The 22,500-nt window shown below is 40.2% G+C and overlaps 1 protein-coding gene across 2 annotated transcripts in view; it reads right to left on the reverse strand.

The window, feature by feature from the left end:
* tmtc1 (transmembrane O-mannosyltransferase targeting cadherins 1) overlaps window positions 1–22,500 on the reverse strand; it is a 44,330-nt gene that overhangs the window by 14,586 nt on the left and 7,244 nt on the right. For both annotated transcript variants that reach the window (XM_058417105.1, XM_058417107.1), the window contains 7 exons: window positions 20,441–20,514; window positions 20,145–20,321; window positions 10,981–11,062; window positions 10,766–10,869; window positions 8,556–8,634; window positions 8,332–8,442; window positions 3,158–3,279 (listed from right to left, as the gene is read on the reverse strand). In XM_058417105.1, the coding sequence (XP_058273088.1) occupies window positions 3,158–3,279; window positions 8,332–8,442; window positions 8,556–8,634; window positions 10,766–10,869; window positions 10,981–11,062; window positions 20,145–20,321; window positions 20,441–20,514 (749 nt within the window). The remainder of the gene's footprint in view (window positions 1–3,157; window positions 3,280–8,331; window positions 8,443–8,555; window positions 8,635–10,765; window positions 10,870–10,980; window positions 11,063–20,144; window positions 20,322–20,440; window positions 20,515–22,500) is intronic.

A 22,500-nucleotide genomic window follows, 5' to 3' on the forward strand; every position in this document is an offset into this window, starting at 1 on the left:
CACATTATGACGACTCCCGTGATCAAATTTCAGAAAGCATGGCTTCTTCCAAGACCCGTCTGTTGCATCCTGTCTTATCCTGTCACTTTGGATAAAAGCACTGTCCTAACGAGTAAATGTGAATGGATACTGAGGATGAAGATGTTTTTGATTAGCTCCTGAGTGCATCACACTGGCAGCACAGCACACCGCCGAGACGGTTCAACCTGCCTAGAAACAGTATCAGATACTTGAGAAACGGTTATACAGGTTCGAGCTGTTTCCTGAATCACATTATATGCTCATTATCCTCCAGTGTGCAGATACACAACAGTCTCCACAGGTAAGAGCCTGATAAATCCTCAAAATGACATGTAACTGTGTGTGTGTGTGTTTGCGTATATATATTCTCTTCTGTATATTCACACGAGTCTTGTATAAGTCAATAAGCAGAACTCATTACCTGGGTGTGTGTGGTGTGGTTAGTATGGAAAAGTGTTGTGTGTGGATGTGAAGTGAAAACAAAAGTGAGATGACAATGGAATTGGTAAATAAGCATGATGAAAAAAAGAATAGAGCGACAGAGTGATGGAGAGAGAGAGAGAGAGACTGAATGAAAGAAACCTTCAACACAGCAAAACAGGGGAAAAAGAGAGAGAGGTATGTGAGAGAAAGAGAGTGTCTGTGAAAGAAACAGAGGCACAAAGAAGTGAGAGATGAGAAAATCAAAGAGAGAGACAGATAGAGAGACACAGAGAGAAGGAGTGTGAGGGAGAAATTCAGATAGAGAGACAAGAAAGTAAAGAAGAGACAGAGATGGAGAGACTGTAAAGAACCATAAACAGATATAAATAAAGAGAGATAAAGAGACAAAGAAAGAAACAGACAGAGAGAGAAATGGGGGGAAAACAAGAAAGAGTGTGAGATGGTAACTTACTGATTGAACAAGAGATGGACAGTGAGACGGAGTCTGGGAGAAAGACAGATAGAGAGACAAGAGAATGAAGAAGAGATAAAAAGGGTGAGAGAGAGAGAGAGAGAGAGAGAGAGACTGTGAAAGAAACATATAAACAGAGATAGACATATAGTAAGAAACAGGCCGAGAGACACAAAGAAAATAACAGGAAGAGAGAGAGACAGACAGAGAAGAGAAGGAGTGTGAGAAAGACAGTGGCAGAGAGAGTGAAAACAGAAAGAGAGAGAGAGACGGACAGATAAAAAAAAAAGATGTAAAGCTTTCGATAAGCACACACGCTATACAACATGTTTAAGGTAACAAGACATGAAGATAAACCCAAAACAGAAAAGGAAACTCAGCTTAATGAAGAGCAGGAGACACAGTGATGGGAGATTCAGGCTGCTTCTTCACATCAGTAGAGAAAGAGTGTTTAAACCAGCAAGCGCTCGCAGTGAACAATTACATAAAGCTCACACTCACTGCACACTGTGCTTCCACTCCATATCCCAGCCATCTTCTCAACACATCTCACCGTCTCTCCAATTAGACAGCATCTGTCCTCACAGTTCCTCGTTCCTCAGAGGAAAGAACTATATTTGGAACGTGTCATGAATCCTTCTCATATTCAACACTTCGCTAAACCTCACACAAACTCAGTAAGCTCAATTACTGATACCGCAGTAGCACGACAAATCTAAGCGACTCCTCGAAACTAACTAAATTCAAAACAAATGAAATTCAAAAGACACCAGATCCAAATATGTGCTAGCCTGCTACCTAATAGCCTGCTGGTTTAAGCAGAAAATCCACATAGCTCAAGGAAAATACTTAAATCTAAATGATAACACAATTACAACCAAGTTTTAACAAAAAAAAAAAAGGGATGTTTTGTGTGACTGAAGAGATAATATTATTGTTCCTGAGGTAACATGTGAGGTAAAATTAGCATAGCTAGAGGACGGTTAGCTTCTGCTGACACAAACTTTTCTAATACTTATAGAATTCGGACTGCCTGGGAAAGAAACTGCCTTTCTTAGGATATGTGACTATTTATTTATTTTTTATAATTTATTTAAGATGTATAAAGAGTGAGATTAAAACTACAGCAGTGACTTAATGCTAACACAATCCACGCCTTGAATCTTAGCATTAGTGTTTACACCATGCAAGTGAAGGAGCTGTTACTATAGCGACGATAAATCGGTGATACAGCTGGAACTAATACAAGGAATCAGAATTCAGAATAAAACATCGTGGTAGCACAAGCCATTTGAAGTTATACCCTATGTAGTGAGCATATTAAAGTGAACGGGAAGCCATTTGGGATTCCACCAAATAGTGATGAAGGTTATTGTGTGGATCCTGAGTAATATAGGAAATGCAGGACTGAGATAAATATAAGTGATGAAAGATTATCTCTTCAAGAAGAAAAAGAAAAAAGGGACACAGTAGAGCATCTGAGGAAGAATAAAATTTGAGCCTCATTAATATTCAGATAAACCAGAACATAAAATTTTATTGAACTCAAAACTGATTAAGGTTCTGCTAACATTTATCCATGTGTGTCCTAAAGCCAGGTTAAATGCCAGTGTGATCTATTACAGCGTTAGCATTCGGGATAAAGGTGGCTCTGTGTGTGTGTGTGTGTTTATCACAACAGAATTAATTATGCATTATCCTCAAATGACCTTTTATTAAATGTTAGGCCTGATGATTAAAATTGCTGTGTTAAATTACTTACACACAAACACTAAGGTCAAAGTCTCCAAGCTACACATTTGTATTTCCTGAAAATCAGGGAAGAAGGGTTCACTGGAGCAGATCACACTCTGTTAGCAACAGTGTGTGTAAGAGTGTGTGTGTGTGTGTGATTCTATCAGCACAAAAAACAAGAGGAAGGAAAACTAAACCCATAATCAAATTCACACAGCACTAGATAGCAAGAAAAATCCCTTCAGAGCATGAAAGAAGCAGGCCACGAGAAAAAAAAATCTCTTCTTGGACATGTGATGAGAATCTTCTCCACAGAGAGAGACTCAGTGAATGCAGTGTGAATCAATGTTGGTGAAATATGAGAGATTTGTTGAAGAGGACTGCAGTTGTTGGCAGAAATGAAAGAAATAAAATGAAAGAGCTACAATACAGGTGTGGTAAAGGGGTAAGGTTTCATACACACACACAGACACAGACACACACACACACACACACACACACACCAACCTGGGCATGTAGAGGACTCTCTCAGCCACCACAAATCCCACACGGAAGAACAGATTAGTGGCAGGGATAAAAGGGAAGACCAGGAACAGTATTCCCACCAGCACCTCCCTGCCCTCCGTCTTCTGCAGAGAGAGAGAGAGAGAGAGAGAGAGAGAGAGCATGAGAGAAACAGAAACAGAGAAAGAGAGAGTGAGAGAGATCCACATAGAGAGAGAGAGAGAGAGAGAGAGAGAGACAGACAAGCAGACAGAGAGAGATCAAGAGAGACAGAGACAGCCAGACAGAGACAGAGAGAGAGAGAGAGAGAGAGGCATCAATGCTTCAATGCTTGAAAGTATATAATACATAATTAGACCACAGACAGTATCATCAATTTAATTCAGTTTTATTTGTTTAACACTTTTAACAGCAGACAGTCACAACCAGCTTTAGAGAAATCCAGACACTGATTTAGTTTTATCTAATCTAGAGTGACGAGGAAAAATGCCCTGGGATGACACATCCTCGAGAGGAACCGGACACAATGGCAAACACATCCTCATCCTCAACAATACAAACTATTTACAGTAAGAAAGCACAAAAAAAGAAGGTCTGACCTTCAGTAAATGAATCAATCACATTATCATAATATGAAATGAATGAATGTAGTGTGAATGGAAATGCCTGAAGTGGACAACAAATAAAACCTGTAAAGTTTTCAGTAAACCATCGCTCAGGGTAAGTAGTATGTTACATCTAGACTCTTAGTGGGCAGTGGTGGCTCAAGTGGTTAAGGCTCTGGGTTGTTAATCGGAGGATCGGGGTTCAAGCTCCACTGAAGGGCAATTGAGCAAGGCCCTTAACCCTCTCTGCTCCAGGGGTGCTGTATCATAGCTGAAGAATTCCACTGTGCTGTAATGTGTGTGTGGCGATAATAAAGACTTTAGGTGTTCTGGCACCGAGGTGGTGGAATGAACTTCCCCAGACGTCCAAACAGCTGACCGTCTTCAAACGACAGATGAAGACCGAGCCTCTTCTTGAAACATTTAAACTAGCTCTTATTTTTTCCCTGTTTGCTATGTATTGTTGTACGTTGTTAGAGACTTTTGTGCATCCATCTCTCTAGATAAGGGCATCTGCCAAATGGTGTAAATGTAAATGTTTTCTGTAAAAATTCATTTTCATTCTTTCTCTTGATGATAAATGTGGTTTATTTAGCACTGTGTACAGAAAGCATACTACTTCCTGGTTCTGTGGCACTTTCCTCAAAACTAATTAACCCTATAGCAACTATGAATGCAAATAAATAAATAAAAGAAAGCAAGAAAGAAAGCAAGAAAGAAAGAATAGCAGCACTGAGGAGTTTGGAAACAACATTTCGGCCATTTTTCTATTTTTTTTCTGTTATGTGTCAAGATAAATTCACTTAAAAGGAATCAAGAAGAGACTTGCTCGATTTTCACTACCACATCCAAAATCAGATAACAAAATCTACATTTCCAGTCAACCAGGTAAACCTCCCACTACAACCTGGCCTCTATAACCAGTTTACCAAGTAAGATTTCCTGTGACGTCTCCCTAGCATGAGACTGAGGAGTATTCACTAAGCCCCGCCCCCAGGACAAGCAAACTTCAGCTGCTGACTTGCATCTAAATCCAGCTTTTCAGTGAAATACTCTTTTGTTCAAAGTCAGATGCGATCAAAATAAGATCTGGAGTTGCGCTTTGAGCATATACATGACTGGAACATTCAAGAATCCTTTTAGAAAAAGCACTAAAAAAAATGCTGAGAGAAAGTAAAAAGTCCTCCACAGACTTGTCAGAAAGTGAGAAAGTCCTTGTTTGTGAGCAGAGTGCTGAGCAGAAGCCATAAATACATGACTCCACCAGTGCATCCGAGCTAGCTCTGGCATTATTCCTCTGCTTCATACACAAAATAGCGGAATGACATTCTCAATTCATGCCGCAGTAACTGGATCGTTCTGGTCTGTCGATTCATTTCAATTCATTTTAATCAGTACACCACTCGTAACTATAGACACTGTCACTGAGCAGCTTTTTTATAGGAATCCGGCAGTTCGCTTTAGTTCCCGAGGCGACGATGCTGGGGAAACGTTTCAAGAACCCTTGAGAGGAGCCTGAAGAATCCTTGTGAAAGTTCCTTCTAAAGGCAAACCCGTTCTCTAGTTACGATGATCCGTCACATTTGTTATTCCTCACTCGCACCCGATCTGTGATGTTGTAGAGGTTGCGAGATAAAAATCCCCTGGCTCTAACTCTGCTCACGTTACGCTCTTCTGAACTGTTTTCTACTTTTGTGTAAAAGAAAAACAGCGCCTTTTAAACCCAGCTGCTTTCTTGCCTGCCTTGCAACTGTTTTCCATTGGATTAAATACGAACAGAGAAACATGACACCATGTAAAGCAGTAACGCAGCCACACTGTAACGGCAAGTTTAGATTATTCCACAGCCTGACAAACACTGGTTTTTATAAACTGGGTCAGGTGAACTGTATGCGCTACAGGAGTGGGGATGCTGTGATGTGATTAATGAGCAAGGCTGGGGAATGGATCTGTCTTAATCCAACTCTGTCAATATTGCTGCACGGGTGACGGATCAGCATCAACACACACGCACACGCATGCACACATCTGTGCACACACACACTCTTGGGTGATGCACTGTATCTGCAACAGATACAGACGTGTGTCTATACAGTATATGCATGCAAGACAGATTGCTATGGCAACGCTGAGTGAAAAGGAACAGACACACACACACTGAAGCTGATGATGCTTTGTGTGCACTGCTAGAAGGTAGCAGTGGGTCATGGTCATGAAGACGGCAATGACAATAACAACGGCGATGATGATGATGGCAGCTTTGGTGTTGTGCCTCATCTGATCCCTCAGATGTTTGCTATATCGCAGCAGTGACGAAGGTCATCCGGTCCTTCCTCAAATGCCACGCTGCCAAATTGGTGTGAGAAATCTTTCAAAGGTAACACCAGACCCCTTCTCACTCCTGTTCTCCACCTCAATGCAGACTATCCATGCTAAAACACAACCTTTAGTGTGTGTGTGTGTGTGTGTGTGTGTGTGTGTGAATATGAATTCAATCAGTCTTCATTCCTGCTAGTAAGGAAGCATGGTATGCTCCAACAATCTATTTCTATTCTATCTCCGGAAATACAGTATCAATCTTGAGTCTGCAAATAAACTGAGACAAAGTAACACACACCCACACAAACACACACACACACGCTTTCTCACACTGTCCTGGACACAAACTATAAATAATTCATCCAGAGGATATGTGATCTGTTCGTCACTGAGCACACACTACCCTAAAACTGACACAGGGTAAGACATACTGACCCTCGAGACTCGGAGATCTGAGAGGAGAAACTGCACCAGATAACAGCTTGCACACCAAACACACACACACACACAGCAGATGTGCTGTTCTGGGAGTTCAAGGATGACTGACAGTCAAGGGTTTTTCACAAGGAAGTAACTCTTCCGAGAAAATGCTGAGAAAATCCACAAGTACACTGCAGAAGTATAAAGCATACAGTGTCTACTAGGTGTAGTACTATTCAAATTTCCACCTTATTTGCATATTCAAAGAGGAAAAGAAATCCACATTCAAATGTGTGAAGACAGCTGACCCTTTTCACCTTCTGTGTTTATGTCCTTAATGAAACACTGCCTGATTCATCTCTAATTATTTCTACTACAAACTTCATCTTTAGCTCTATTGGGATTGGATTGGTTCATGAGGAGGAAACTGCTAACAATTCTTTTTCTTCTCATGAAGCCATAAAATGACCACATTAGTGAGTTTGCATCACGTGGTCATATGATCACGCTCCATTCACGAGTAATGAGACGCTGGCTCATATTTCCATTTGATGTGAACCACAGTTCCAGAAAAAATTTTGAAAATTGCATAACTTTGGGAGATGTGGTAGCTTAGTGTTTAAGACACTGGACTACTGATCTGAAGGTTATAAGCTTGAATCCCAGGTCCACCGAGCTGCCACTGCTGGGCCCCTGAGCCAGGCCCTTATCCCTCAGTCGCTCAATTGTATAAAATGAGATAAATCATAAGTTGCTCTGGATAAGGGCGTCTGCCAGATCTAGACAGGTGAGTTTGCTGATAAACAACAGGTCATTTAGCCTCTAACCCTAACCCTAACCCTAAATAACCCTAACCGTCTCAGAGGAAATATGAGAAAACCCGACATTTTCAGACAATAATAAAGTCATAGAGGAGCATCTGTAAAATAGGAACCCACCCCGAGAGACAATGTACCTTTAATCCTAAAACCATAACCTCTAATCCTAACCCCAACCCCTTTCACCCTATCCTAATCCCTAACCCTAATTTATAATCCTAACCTCATATTAACCCTAACCTTCTTATCCTGTACCTATAACTCCTAACCTCGAATCCTAAACCAAACCTTTTTCACCCTTTTCACCCTTTTTCACATCTTAAACCCCAACCCTAACCTCATCCTAACCTGGACCTTCTACCCTGTACCTACAACTCCTGACCCTAACCTCTAATCCTAACCACAACCTTTTTCACCCTATGTTAATCCCCAACCTTAACCTCATCCTAACCCTAACCTTCTACCCCTTACCTACAACTCCTAACCCTAACCTCTAATCCTAACTCCAACCGCTTTCACTTTATCCTAACCCCTAATCTTAACCCCTAATCTCATTCTAACTCATCCCCCTTACTTATAACTCTCAACCCTAACTGGTGCAGATGCAGGTTACAGTCTGGACAGGACAGTCGGTAATTATCTGTATTAAGTGCAACACCACTAAACCTTCACTCCTGGCTACATATACAGCAATCTTGCAGCTGACTCAGCTTGCCCTCAAACCTTCACAGTCCCTGCTTATAAAAACCAGCATAGAAATCCCCAAGGCACCTATTCTAATAATAACTCTTTCATAGTCCATCTTAGTGAATTGTCCAAGTTGTGCTTGCCCTGTTCTCCCACCTGAGTGGTGAATCTCTCCAGGTTTCTCCAACCTTCTATGATTAACACCCACCTAACCTGGTCGCTGATGTTCTGGCGGATGGCTTCCTCTAGGCAAACTCGCAACTGTTATATCTACAATACTTTCTCCAAACAATCGATTGAATGTGTACATGCGTGTGTTCTCACTCACCTGTAGTGATGTAACACAGTGCAAGCAGAGAGCAAGCATTCCCAGTGCCAACATCACAGCAGCCATGTTGCGCGAGTCCCACAGAGACTCCACTAAAGGTATGCTGCCCACCTACAAGTAGTACAACAGTCAGGGTTGTACTTAATACATAATCCTACTGCAGGCTCAATATACACACACTTATTCAAGTTGACTGTGTGTGTGGGGGGGGGTGTGTGTGTTACCTGCCAATCATAGCACAGAACTATAGGAGCCAGTAGCAGCCAGGCATTAAAGGCCAGGAGATAACAGTAAGTTAGGAACCTGGACAAAGGAAAATAAAGCAGATATGAACCACAATATAAGGAAGGAATTAAACTGTTATAGATACATAATCAGTGATGGTGTGAGGCGACGTGGCTTCACATGAAGCACAGTTATCGCTGTTATCAGTGTGAAGTTGAATATTTTCCAATAACATTACATCCTTGGACTTTTATCACTTTCACTCCACAGCAATTTGGTAGATAAGTCAAGGAAATGCTCACTGTGCAACACTGTATAATGATACGGGTTCGAGATAAATCTCCATAAAAATAGGCACGCTGCAGAACATTGCATAATGAAATTTATTCTAGATGAATATATATAAGAACACACACACACTGTACAAAGAAATGGGTTCGAGATTAATCTGTATAAAGAAAGGCTCACTGTCCAAAAAGGTACAATGATGTGGGTTCTAGATGACACTGCACAATGTACAGCACTGTATAAATATAGAGGTTCTAGATAAATCTCTATAAAGGATATGCATACTGTACAATATTGTATAAAGATATGGGTTCTAGAAAACTCTCTATAAGGAGATTCATACAGCAGAACATTGTGTAACGATATGCATTCTAGATTAAACTGTATAAGATTATATACACTATTCAGGAACGTACAGTGATATGGGTTCTAGAAAAATCAGTATGTGGATATGCATGCTGCAGAAGACTATATAAGGATATGAGCTCTAGATAAATCCATATAAGGATATGTAATAATATGGGTTCTAGATAAATCCATATAAGGATATGTAATAATATGGGTTCTAGATAAATCCATATAAGGATATGCAGACTGTCCAGGAATGTACAGTGATATAGGTTCTAGATGACACTGCAGAATGTAAGAATGTGCGTAGTGTACAGCACTGTAACAATATAGAGGTTCTAGATAAATCCAGATAAGGATATGAATGCTGCACAATACTGTATAATAATATGGTTTCTAGATAAATCTCTATAAGGATATGCGTACTGCCGAACATCGTATAATGATATGGGTTCTAGATTAGTCTCTATAAGGATATGCATGCTGCACAATACTGTATCATGATATGGTTTCTAGATAAATCTCTATAAGGATATTCGAACAGTGTACAATGATATGAATCAAAAATCTGTACCGGGATATACATACGGATATGAGTTCTAGATAAATCCATGTAAGGATATGTACATTGGACAACACTGTATAATAGTATGGGTTCTAGATAAATCTGTATAAGGATATGCACACTGTCCAGGAATGTACAATGAAATGTGTTCTAGATGAATCGGTATAAAGAAAGGCTCACTATCTAAATATGTACAATGATATGGGTCTAGATTACACTGGATACTGTATAAGCATGGGGTTCTAGATGATTCTGTCTAAAGATATGCACACGGCACAATACCGTAGTAAAAAATGGGTTCTAGAAAAATGCATGTAAATATAAGTATGCAGCATCACACTGAGGATATGTGTTTTCTAGATAACCATATCATTCTGTTTGACTGTTTGCATACAGTGTACCGTTGTGTTGCTTAGACGAATGTCTTCGCATGTCACAATACCACTGTAAAATATCTGTTCTAGATAAAGCTGAATAAATATATACATAATGCTCAATGTATGACAATATGGGTTCTAGATGAATGTGTGAGAGAATATATAAATATATATGTATATGTTGTGTCAGGATATGGGTTCTAGATGAATGTGTGAGAGAATATATAAATATATATGTATATGTTGTATCAGGATATGGGTTCTAGATGAATGTGTGAGAGAATATATAAATATATATGTATATGTTGTGTCAGGATATGGGTTCTAGATGAATGTGTGAGAGAATATATAAATATATATGTATATGTTGTATCAGGATATGGGTTCTAGATGAATGTGTGAGAGAATATATAAATATATATGTATATGTTGTGTCAGGATATGGGTTCTAGATGAATGTGTGAGAGAATATATAAATATATATGTATATGTTGTGTCAGGATATGGGTTCTAGATGAATGTGTGAGAGAATATATAAATATATATGTATATGTTGTATCAGGATATGGGTTCTAGATGAAGACTGATGCTACACACTGGATGAAGACTTGAGTAACGGGTTCAGGCTTGCCTGGTGAGGAGGAGAGATGAGAAAGATGCTGGATTGTCCTGCTCAGAGAATAGGGGCATGGAACCTCCCATGAGCCACAGGCGAGCACAGAGGATGAACAGAACCTATATTTAAACACACACACACACACACACACACACACGCACACACACCTTTCAAACAAGACAGTAACAGTGTTTTAATATGCAACACAATCTCACATTAAAGACACTCACATACACCGTGACCACACAAGTTCGTTTGATGAAGGGCCGAGAGATTCGGATAAGCTCCTTCAGCCTGGACCGTGAGAGATGCCTGAGAGAGAGAGAGAGAGAGAGAGGCAGCTTCTTTAATCTCTTAATGAATCCATGACTCAGGCTTCTGGAAACAAACAGGAGAATGAATCACATCAGTCTTCATTTATTAGGGTTGTGCGGTTATCTGTCAATTCAGTTTACATTCATTAGATTTCACAGAGGAATCAGAGCTTATGCTCGGTATTACGATAAGGAAAGATCGTAAACATACACAGGAAGAGTGCACACACGTAAACCTAGCCACCCACACGCATTTAAACATCATTCCCTCAGCAAGACAATAAACAATATATGTATATATACATGCAGTCTGGCTCTGAAATCTGACAGCGGGACTCACGTGATAAATATTTCCTCACACAAACTTCACTATTCATTCAATCTGAATTTATTGATTTGTTTATTAGATGGCTCTACTGTCAGAGCTACTGTTACAGGATCTTAAACAACCGCTTGGTACCACTCAGAACTGAGGACTCGACAGCACTGTGGTATGAATGCAGCAGTTTCTGAGATCACACTGTATATTAATACATCATGACAAGTGTGACAGAAAACGAGAAGAATGAGACGAGGCGGAGGAAGGAGACGAGGAGGACGAGCACTCACACAATTCACTGCACTTTTGCTGATTGATTCGCTGAAACGCACCAGCTTTTCCTAATGAATGTGTGTGTGTGTGTGTCTCCCCGGCTCCATTATGCTCCTGGGATTCAGCTCACTGTCTTGACAACAAGACAGCATTTACTAAAATAGTGCCTGCCCCTCCTCCACTATTTGTCTCTTTACCCTTCATGTCTTCCTCAGTCTAACAAAGATAAAGGACAGAGGACAAAAAAAGACGAATGAAAGATAGACAGGTCTGGAATCAACCGGATGAACAGCCATTTATTAAGCATAACTATGTCATTTCAAAACATCTGCGTTTATAATGCAATAAGAATGCATCAGACTATACACACACACACACACACACATATACATATTATATATATATATATATATATATATATATATATATATATATATATATATATATATATATATAAACATACAGTATGCATCACAAGCCTGCTTATAATGCATCCATACCTATAGTTACATCAAGAACATTTTTAATGCTTATGTAACTTCGGAACAAATTATAAATGCATTCATAATGCATTTTGAGAGCATTTATGTTATATAGCACATATAACACATTATAATGCATGAAATTTGGTTATGGTTATGTGACTTGATCATAAGATGATCATTATTAAATTATTATGGTTATGTGACTTGATAACATGAATCTTGTATTCTGAATGCATGTTAAGTGCATATTCATGACGTTATAATAATAGCACACGTAACACATTATAATGCTTCAGACACGAATGTATATAAAGCATACATATCTATAGTTACATAAATATCATTTATGTTTATGTGACTTAAAATTTACTACAAAAGCTGCATTCATAGTCCATTTTAAGTGCATCTATGTTATATAGCATCTATAATGCCTTTATAATGCCTGGGCATACGCCTGAATTGCATTACATAGTGTCTCTACAGTTATGTTTGTGTAACTTCATAACTTCTTATAAAAGCTGCATGCATAAGGCATTTTAAAGTGCATCCATGTTATATAGCATCTACAATGCATTATAATGCTTGGCATATATTGGTACATAATGCCTACATACTGTATGTATTGTAACCTAAATAACATTGTGTCATTTTATGGTTCTGAACAATCACAGATTACTATAAAACCTGTATTCTTAATGCAGTTTATTGCATTATTTTTAAGTAACATGTTATATAGCATGCATAATGCATTATAATACATACAATACATAGTGTACCTAAGACTGCATATAAATATCAATAATTATATATCCAACATGTTATGGTTATGTTACCTGATCATTTATCATAAATCCTGTATTTAGAATATATTTTAAGTGCATTTATAACCAGTTATACAGCACATGTATCACTTTATAATGCCTGGCACTTGTCTGCATATAATGCATAAATATTTATAGTTACATAAAACCCACTTTGTCATTTTATGGTTATGGGACTTCTTTATTTGCTATAAATCCTGTCTGCATAATGTATTTTAAGTGCGTCTCTGACATGTTATGTTAAATAGCATGCATAATGCATTATAAAACCTTGCATAATTCTAAATGCTCCCCAGTTACATAAATAACCCATTACGCATAATTATACAACTTCATAAGGTGTATTCATTACCCAGTTAAACTAAAGACAAAGATATATAGCGCTGCTTCATTGCTGCTACATTAAAGCATTAATGATTAACATGTCGAATGTTATGGCATAAAATAAAATAAAAAGGCACAAAATAAAATAAAATAAAATGGCACAAAATAAAATAAAATAAAATAAAAACTTAAAAAATAAAAAAAATAAAATGTCAAAATAAAATTGCATAACATGTCACAAAATAAAATGGCCTAAAATAAAATAAAGAGGTGATACAGAGCAGATCTCCAGCCATGCAGGTGTGTATGATATCACAGCAGTGCTGGGTGAGACGCAGTGAACACATTTAATATTAATTCAGCTCATCTACCGTGCTTCATCTAACTCACTACACACACCGACTCACAGCCTGCAGTCACAGCATCTTCAATCACACCCTCTGTGTGTGTGTGTGTGTGTGGTCCTCCCCAGGGTCACAATGGATACGGACACTTTCCGGGTTTCAGCAATCAAACATGGCCGTGAATCTGTTGCTCCCGGGATCAATCTGCTGTGCTATAAAGCTTAAAGACTACGAGGTATGACTGCTGATCTTATCGCCATGACGGTTTTTGCTGTTTGATGTTAGTTTCATTTCTAAATGTTATTTTTTGTTCACTAACACAGAGCCTGTGCTGGGGGGAAATAAATAAATAAGTAAATAAAGGACCCAAGTGTTGTTTGTGAATGGGGTGAAATTGCATGAAAAACATCTAGAGAGTGGAGAACCTGTGGGTGGAAATGTCTTGTTGATGACAGAGGTCAGAGGAGAACAGCCACACTCAGGTCCGAGCTGACGAGAAGGCTACAGCAACTCAAATAAACACTCTTTACAAACGTGATGAGAAAAGCATCTCAGAATGCATAACAGGTGGATGGGCTAAAACACAACAGGGTTCCTCTGCAGTCAGTCAAGGAACAGGAAGCTGAAGCTACACAACATTTAAAGTAAGAAAAATAAAAAAAGCTGATCACTACCTCTGTATTTTGGGTCATTAAAGCGATAAATCTTAAAGCTACACTCCGATTAGACTTTGTGCTGCTCATCTCTTCACGTATCCCCACATGTTGCTGCCGAGGAATGTAACGCTCAAGAACGTCCAAAATCCTTCTCAATACTCTAAAATCTGCAAACCTTCAAGATTTTATTATTCATGCCCTTGTGAACATGTCCTTCAAAATGTGTGTGCACCAAGACTGATAATTAGCTAATGAATTAGTGTTCTGGGCCTGAATACATCACTAATGTGTGCTCCAGTCACATTACATTACTAATGAGTGCTGTATTCAGGCCAGACTACTAATTACTCCTGCCTGACTCCAGCACACTCCATACTTACAGAGCAACTGGAAATAGAACAAATAATCTTATCTGAAAGTCTATTTACTTTATACTTCATTTGCCTGTAGAGAGAGATTGGCAAATAGTGCGTTATCAAAAGGGTGGGGTTGAGCTGTGCCATATTGTCACGACGGAAAAGGGGGCGTGGCTTAGGTGATTGATAAGCTAGTGAGAGATAAGCAAAAATCTTTCCATCCGTTTTCTGTAGCACTTACATAGACCTACACAGGGTGACAGGGAGCCTGGAGCCTATATGGCAAGACAGAGGACATCCTGGTTGGGGTGTGCACACACACACACACACACACACACACACACACTACAGAGTGCTTAGACATGCCATTCAGCCTACAACACATATCTTTGTACTGCAGGAGGAAACCGGAATACCCGGAAGAGCAAACGGGGGGGAAATAAATTCTGCCGGTGACAAGAATCTAACCCCTAAGGTGTGAGACCTTGTAAATGGTGCATGTGGGAGGTTTACTGGTATCCTATAAAGATTTATTGCTAGAAACCAGAACAGATCGGTCAACATATTTTCAGGTTTATACAGGGTCACCGGTTTGTTGTTTTGATTGATCCCTCAAAGATTCTATGCGGAATCTAACATTTAATAAAAAAAAAACGGTTCTAAGGAAAGCCATGAAAGCCATTTGTCATGTAAAGGAACACTACGGAAGCCTCAGAGTGCAGGTTTTACTTTGTTTTCCTGAAGAAGATATATGGTGCGAGTTCGGGATTCTCTTGTAAACAACACCACCACGTAAGATGATGATTCATTGTCGTCGTTGCTTGCTTACTGCGTCGCTACTGCTAACTGCAACTAATTCCTTTATCAGAGAGCAACTTCTACTGAGAACATGATGCTGATGAAGGATGAAGGTGGGCATGATGATCAGAAACATAGATCATTAGATTTTCATGCTGAAGGGACTTTTCTTATGTATCACTGAGCCCACAAAAATAACTAATAACCAAGAAACTGTAATTGAATCATTTATATTTATCCAAACCTATGCATCTTTTAAGAGAAGATACAGGACTCAGGGTTTAAGGGATCCAGCAGTGGTGCTTGGATTTCAACTTTATAATCAGAAAAGACTTCACTGCTGAACGGTGATTAGATTTTGTACAGATTATTCGACTAATACGTTCACCGCTTGTTGTTGTAAGGATGTTGACTGCTGGGCTTGTGGAAAAACCTCCTCATCCTCTATTGAGCTATGGTAAAAAGGAGCGGAGCTTCCATGTAGCGTTTATCCAGAATCATTGATTTCAGCTGAGCCTCAAATCCCACCAGAGAAACGGCTACTGAGACTTTGTGCTTCATGTTGTCCAATATGATACAAGGATTTAGTGCATCTGTTGCATTTATTTTTTGTTGTCTAGCATTGAAGTGTTGTTGGCTGCACGGTTTGACTGACAGCTTGTTAGTGCAGGCAAAGTAATCATACATAACAGCAGAGTAACCCTCTATATTTATTACTACAGTGTCTTGTGTGTGAATGTGTGCTCTGCTGGACCATGTGTTAATGATGGAAAAAAGCCTGAGATACAAACAGATCCTTCCTATAATTAGTCCTCAAACGCATCCCCCACTTTTCCTTCAGTCACCCGAGCGTCCTCACAGAGGCTACAGATCTAGCAGGGTGTGTAATAGAGAACTTGGGAATGCACCAGAGATGTGAAGGTCTTGTTTGTTTCGCATGATCGACTCCGTTCGCCAATTACGGCGAGCAGCAGCAGAGCCGAGATGAGCCGGAACTCGGAGAACGCTCCATGCATCTTCTATGTACGAGCGCTTTGTAGCTGGAATTTGTTCATTTCCAGCCAATAAGCATCAAGCACTACAAGGAAACTAATGAGAGGCATGTGGCCGCCTCAAAACCTACTTCTTTCGAGTGCTGTTAAATATTTAAAACTTGCTCAGGGCAGAATTCTCGAGGCAGCTGGAAAAGTCATGTGTCTTGATTATTTCAGGCATTTTTGTGTTGTTCCTAAGTGGCTGTTACAAATATATATTCACACCTAGAAATCGGTTTAATAGCCCTCACATGCGCTCCATGTTGATGTTCATTCATTTATGAGCACAGCACCTGGTGAGGTCTCGGATCTGATTGGTCAGTCGTTGTAGAATTTTCTAGAACAGCAGCTGATCATCAGTGTAAATGATCATTTTGTTTAAAGATAATTTCCATTCAGCACTGCTCTTCAGGAGCTACATAAGATATTTATGGTTTCCAGAACACAAAATTTACACCCATAATCCTCTTCAAATGTTTGCACACCCCCAAGCTTTTACATTTATATTTCTGGCATTTGGCCGACACCCTTAACCAGACCAACTTATCTCATTTTACACAACTGATCAATTGAGGGTTAAGGGTCTTGCTCAGGGGTCCAGCAGTGGCAGCTTGATGGACCAGGGATTTGAACTCACAACCTTTCAAGCCGTAATCCAACACCTTAACCACTAACCTACCACATCACCTGTTAGTCTTTTAATGCTTCACGTTGCCATCTTGAGCATCAGAACCTTTCGTAATAGTTGTGTACGAGTCCCTGAGACATCCTCAGCGTCCAAAAGATGGATCTCAAAATCATATAGCGTCTGCTGGAAGAGGGTCAAATACACAGGAGATGCTGGAAAAGCAGAGAATGTGCAGGAGGTGAAGGATTTTTCTGAAGATCTGTGGGCAGTTTAACTGCTCAGGACAAACAGGGGACTCATGAAGAAGTCGTTCATCATCCAGGTAACAACATAGAGTATTAAGTATCGAGGGGATGTAAACTTTTGAACTGGTTCATTTGTGTAAATATGGTTATTTTGTCCTATAAATAGCATAATCAGGGCAGAGCTAAATAAACAAAAATTTTTTTCATTTTTTCCACCAAGATCTCTCTTTTAAATTAATATTCAACAAAGGGAGTATAAACTTATGACCCCAACTGTAACACGTTTTTATATATATACATATATTTTAGCTGTTAGCTTTATGTTCATCCTACTCACTGATGTTTCCAGGCAACAAAACAGAAGACTGCGCGGTCCGAGCGGAGCTTTTATTTGCGCCGTGGGCTAGCAAACGGATTTGAGTCGGAGGTACTGTAAAGGGGCGGACTTACTAAATCCTATAGAACAAAAACTGTCCGGAGGAATAAAAGCTGCTCAGGGGCCCAGTTCATGAATCTTTCAGACGCCTCAGAGCACAATTTCAGTTCTCTTTGCCAAAACTCAGAGACTTTTCAGACTAGGAAAAGGCCTAACGTTTGCACTGACTCTCTAACGGGGCTTTATTTATTATGCCTGAGGCAGATGCGTACACTCCTTTTTTTAGCTGTAAGTGAAACGAAGTTTCAAAGCTGTCTGTGAGGAGAACCGTCTGGTTAGATAGAGTCGAAGGAGCACCGAGAAGCTGTACTGATGTACTGAAGGATCCACGCTGTAAGCAGAGGGTAAGTGTTTGACAGCGAAATATTCCGTACTTGAGAAACAGAAACTCAATTCCCTCGGCTCACATCCCCCCCTTTCCTTCATCCTCCCTTCCTCCCTCCTCCGCCCATGAAACTGCTCGTACTGTCCACGTTTCACTTTGACGGACGGCGGGTGGTAATTTATTGCTCCTGCCAGCAGGAAGAGGATTGAAAGCATATGAGCCATCGCTTTGCTGAGCCCTTTCAGTGGAATCCTGCATAAACATTTCAGTCCTTTCCTGGAAGGTCAGGCGCCGAGGACTCATTGTCTCTTTATAAAATTAGCACTAAGGATGACGGGTTAGGATTTACAAACGTAAGTGTGAATCATTCTTAGGAACGTTTACTCATATCACAGTCACTTCATATTAATGACAAAAAACAGTTAGCAAGCGGTTAACACTCTGGGTTGTTGATCAGAGGATCGGGGTTCAAGCCCCAGCACCACCGAGCTCCACTGTTGGGCAACTGAGCAACCCTCTCTGCTCCAGAGTTGCTGAATCATAGCTGCCTCTGTGCTCTGGCCCCAACTTCCTCAGCTGGGATACATGAAGAAAAGAATTACACTGTACTGTAACGTATGTGTGGCGATAATAAAGGCTTCTAAATTACGACCAATAAAAAACTTTTTCCATTAGACAAAAATAATGGAATCCTTTTACCGTGTAACAGCAGGAAGTGTGAGTTTGTGTCAGTGGTAGCTGTATCGCTGCAGTGGCTGAGCTGCATTAGTGGAAAATTTCACTAGTTTTCACCATTTCAGCTTTGAGGACTTTACTAAACGCAAATCAGCTTTGCAGTCGACATGTTTACTAATTTACAGATCTTCTTTTTCTTCCGGCTTTTCCCTCCAGGGCTGGCCACAGTGATTTATCATCTCTCTCCACCTATCCCCATCTTCTGCATCCTCAACACTAGCTTCATATCCTCATTTATTCCATCCATATACCTTCTTTTTGGTCTTCCTCTTTGCCTCCTGCCTGGCAGCTCCATGTCCAACATTCTCCTACCAATATACTCACTCTCCCTCCTCTGAACATGTCCAAACCATCTTAATCTGTCCTCCCTAACTTCATCCCCCAAACGTCCAACATGAGCCGTCCCTCTGATGTCCTCGTTCCTAATCCTGTCCAACCGTGTCACTCCCAAAGAGAACCTCAACATCTTAACTAATTTACAGATGATTTATATTTATGTAAATAAGAAGAAAATCGTTTGGTTTGGCCTACAAAAATACTGACACAATTTTCCGAAAAAAGGCTGTTTACAAAAGGCATAAATGACACCAAAGGACACAGTATCGTAGAAATGTTTTCGCTTTAAATGTGGACTTTTTTTGTTTACAGTGATTGATATTCACAAGAAACATGTGGTGATGTGCCTAGGGATGATTTCTTCTGCATTCAGCTTGAAAAACACGGAGAATTCTGTGTGCCTAGCACTGATTGGACATTTATAGCAGCTGTCCATTCTCATAGTGAGTGCACAACCTATCCCATCATCCTTTGCGTTGTGGTGGACATTATGGATGTCCTCTGAGTATAACAGACCTGAAACAATTTAAATAAATAAATAAATAAATAAATAAATAAATTACAACTGATGCTGCCTATCCATGTTTAAGAGTGTGTGTGTGTGAGATAGTTTACCTTCACATCACTCTTATTACATCACTCGTGATACCTTATAATATTTAGAATGGATTCCTCAAACCCTAAGAGTTTCGCTGTGCAACTGCCTCCAGCTTTTTAGACTTTCAGCGCTCTTTCATCTAATCTCATGCTAGCGTGGCTGTGATAAATGGTTTATTTGCTAGTCTCTGCCTCGGCGCGTGAGAGCACCAGGCTGGATGCAGGAAGCACACACACAGCGCGCCTGCTGACAAGCATGAACACCCACGCTCTCGCCAGCTGCCGCCAGCCTGCGCTCGGATCAACACCTCTCCGGGAGACCTCATTAACACACGGACCTGAGAAACACACACTCAGCGTTCACCTACGAGACGAGAGGCTTGCGGCAGAGCGCCAGGCCGTCGTACAGCACGCACACGCCGAACACGGTGACGCCCGTCTCTTTGACCAGCATGGCGCTGGTGCCCAGGAGCAGACAGAGCGCCAGAGAGCATGGAGACGCCATGGAGGGGAAGCAGTCAGACACGCTGCACGCCGACACACTCCTGAAACACACACACACACACACACACACAAAAATCAATCAGAGCAGCCAAACATAGAAGCCTTAAGAGACATGCGGAATCTAGAGCAAGGACAGAGTATGAGATGGAGAGAATCTTACCTAATATAGGAGAGAAAGGCTAAAAGGAACAACATACAGGCCAGGACATCTGCTCTCCCAACAATTCCTGATACCTGTAACACACACACACACACACACACGTATTACTGAAACAATTTAACAATCTCATGTTGCTCATTCATTATCAAATATTTTTAGAAATCTGAATAAAATATGTACTTCATGATAAACTAATGTTTGTCAAATACACAAATAATTGATATCACACACACACATAATAATCTGTCTGTCTGTCTGTCTGTCTGTCTATCTATCTACACGCATACACCGATCAGGCATAACATTATGAGCAGTGACAGGTGACGTGAATAAGACTGATGATCTCCTCATCATGGCACCTGTTAGTGGGTGGGATATATTAGGCAGCAAGTGAACACTGTGTCCTCAAAGTTGATGTGTCAGAAGCAGGAAAAATGGACAAGCGTAAGGATTTGAGCGAGTTTGATGAAGGGCCAAATTGTGATGGCTAGACCACTGGATCAGAGCATCTCCAAAACCGCAGCTCTTGTGTGGTGTTCCCGGTCTGCAGTGGTCAGTATCTATCAAAAGTGATCCAAGGACGGAACAGTGGTGAACCGGCGACAGGGTCATGGGCAGTCAAGGCTCACTGATGCACGTGGGGAGTGAAGGCTGGACCGTGTGATCTGATCCAACAGACGAGCTACTGTTGCTCAAACTGCTGAAGAAGTTAATGCTGGTTCTGATAGAAAAGTGTCAGAATACACAGTGCAGGACGGGTCAAGGCTGTTTTGGCAGCACCAACACAATATTAGGCAGGTGGTCATTATATATATATATATAGGATTTTGAGGCTTTTTTATAGGACATAGAAGCATACATACAGATGGCTCAGGTATTATACACAAATACAGGAAATAATAAATAAATAAGCAGTTTCATGCCTCACCCATTCCATACTACATGAACCCTCTTGTAAATACGGCTCTAATGTTCAGCCAAATCCATGCAATAAAAGTTTCTGCAAAAGATGTGGACTTCATCATGTAACATTCATGTCAAATAATCTAAAGTTCTTTATCTTTTATTATGGCCTTATGCTGGGCAGCACGATGGCTTAGTGGTTAGCACTGTTGCCTCACAGCAAGAAGGTCCTGGGTCCGGATCCCGGGTTCGAACAGGCAGGGGCCTTTCTGTGTGGAGTTTGTATGTTCTCCCCGTGCCTGCGTGGGTTTACTCCGGTTTCCTCCCACAGTCCAAAAATATTAGGTTGATTGGTAATTCTAAATTGCCCATAGGAGGTTGTGTGGCCCTGTGATGGACTGGTGACCTGTCCAGGGTGTACCCCTGCCCAATGTGTGCTGGGATTAGTGACCCTATTTAGGAATAAAGTGGGTATAGAAAATGGATGACCTTATGCCATATAACAGAGATTGCTTGATATTGCGTCCATTTCTGCGATCAAAGAACATCTCAGAATCCTGAAGGGTCTGATATACTGATAATAAAACCACAATATTTAAATATTAATAAACACATAATGTTTTATTATTAATTAAATCCTAAAATATGCTTCTTATTTCCCGGTGCAGATTATTATTCAAACGTTCTCCAGTGGAGTTTTGTGTAATAATTGTCCTCGAGAACTCCATGAAGCCCTTTCACCTTCACCTTCACCATGACGACGCCTTTCACCATAGCAACAGCTTCTATAATAATAATAACCCCCGGGGGCAATTTGGCTGAACCTTTTATTTCTGTTAAGAATTCCCTTTATTTTTTTATGTAACTTTTACACATTTTTTTTTATATAAATATAGTTTCCAAACCCTTTTTTTCCCTTTATTGATTTATTTTTTTAATTTCCTTTTTGGTTCATATTTCTAAAGACTCTGGAACACACACACACACACACACAGCACACACACACACAGCACACACACACACAGCACACACACACACACTGCACACACACACACACGTACATCTGCAGAAGCTGGAGAGAAATCATGGCTTTAGGGTGATGATGAGGAAGGACTGTGACTGCATTTAATCTTCCTCCTCCTCAGAAGAAGAAGTTT

This window comes from Hemibagrus wyckioides, linkage group LG19 (genome assembly GCF_019097595.1).
Source record: "Hemibagrus wyckioides isolate EC202008001 linkage group LG19, SWU_Hwy_1.0, whole genome shotgun sequence".
Classification (NCBI taxonomy): Eukaryota; Metazoa; Chordata; class Actinopteri; order Siluriformes; family Bagridae; genus Hemibagrus; species Hemibagrus wyckioides.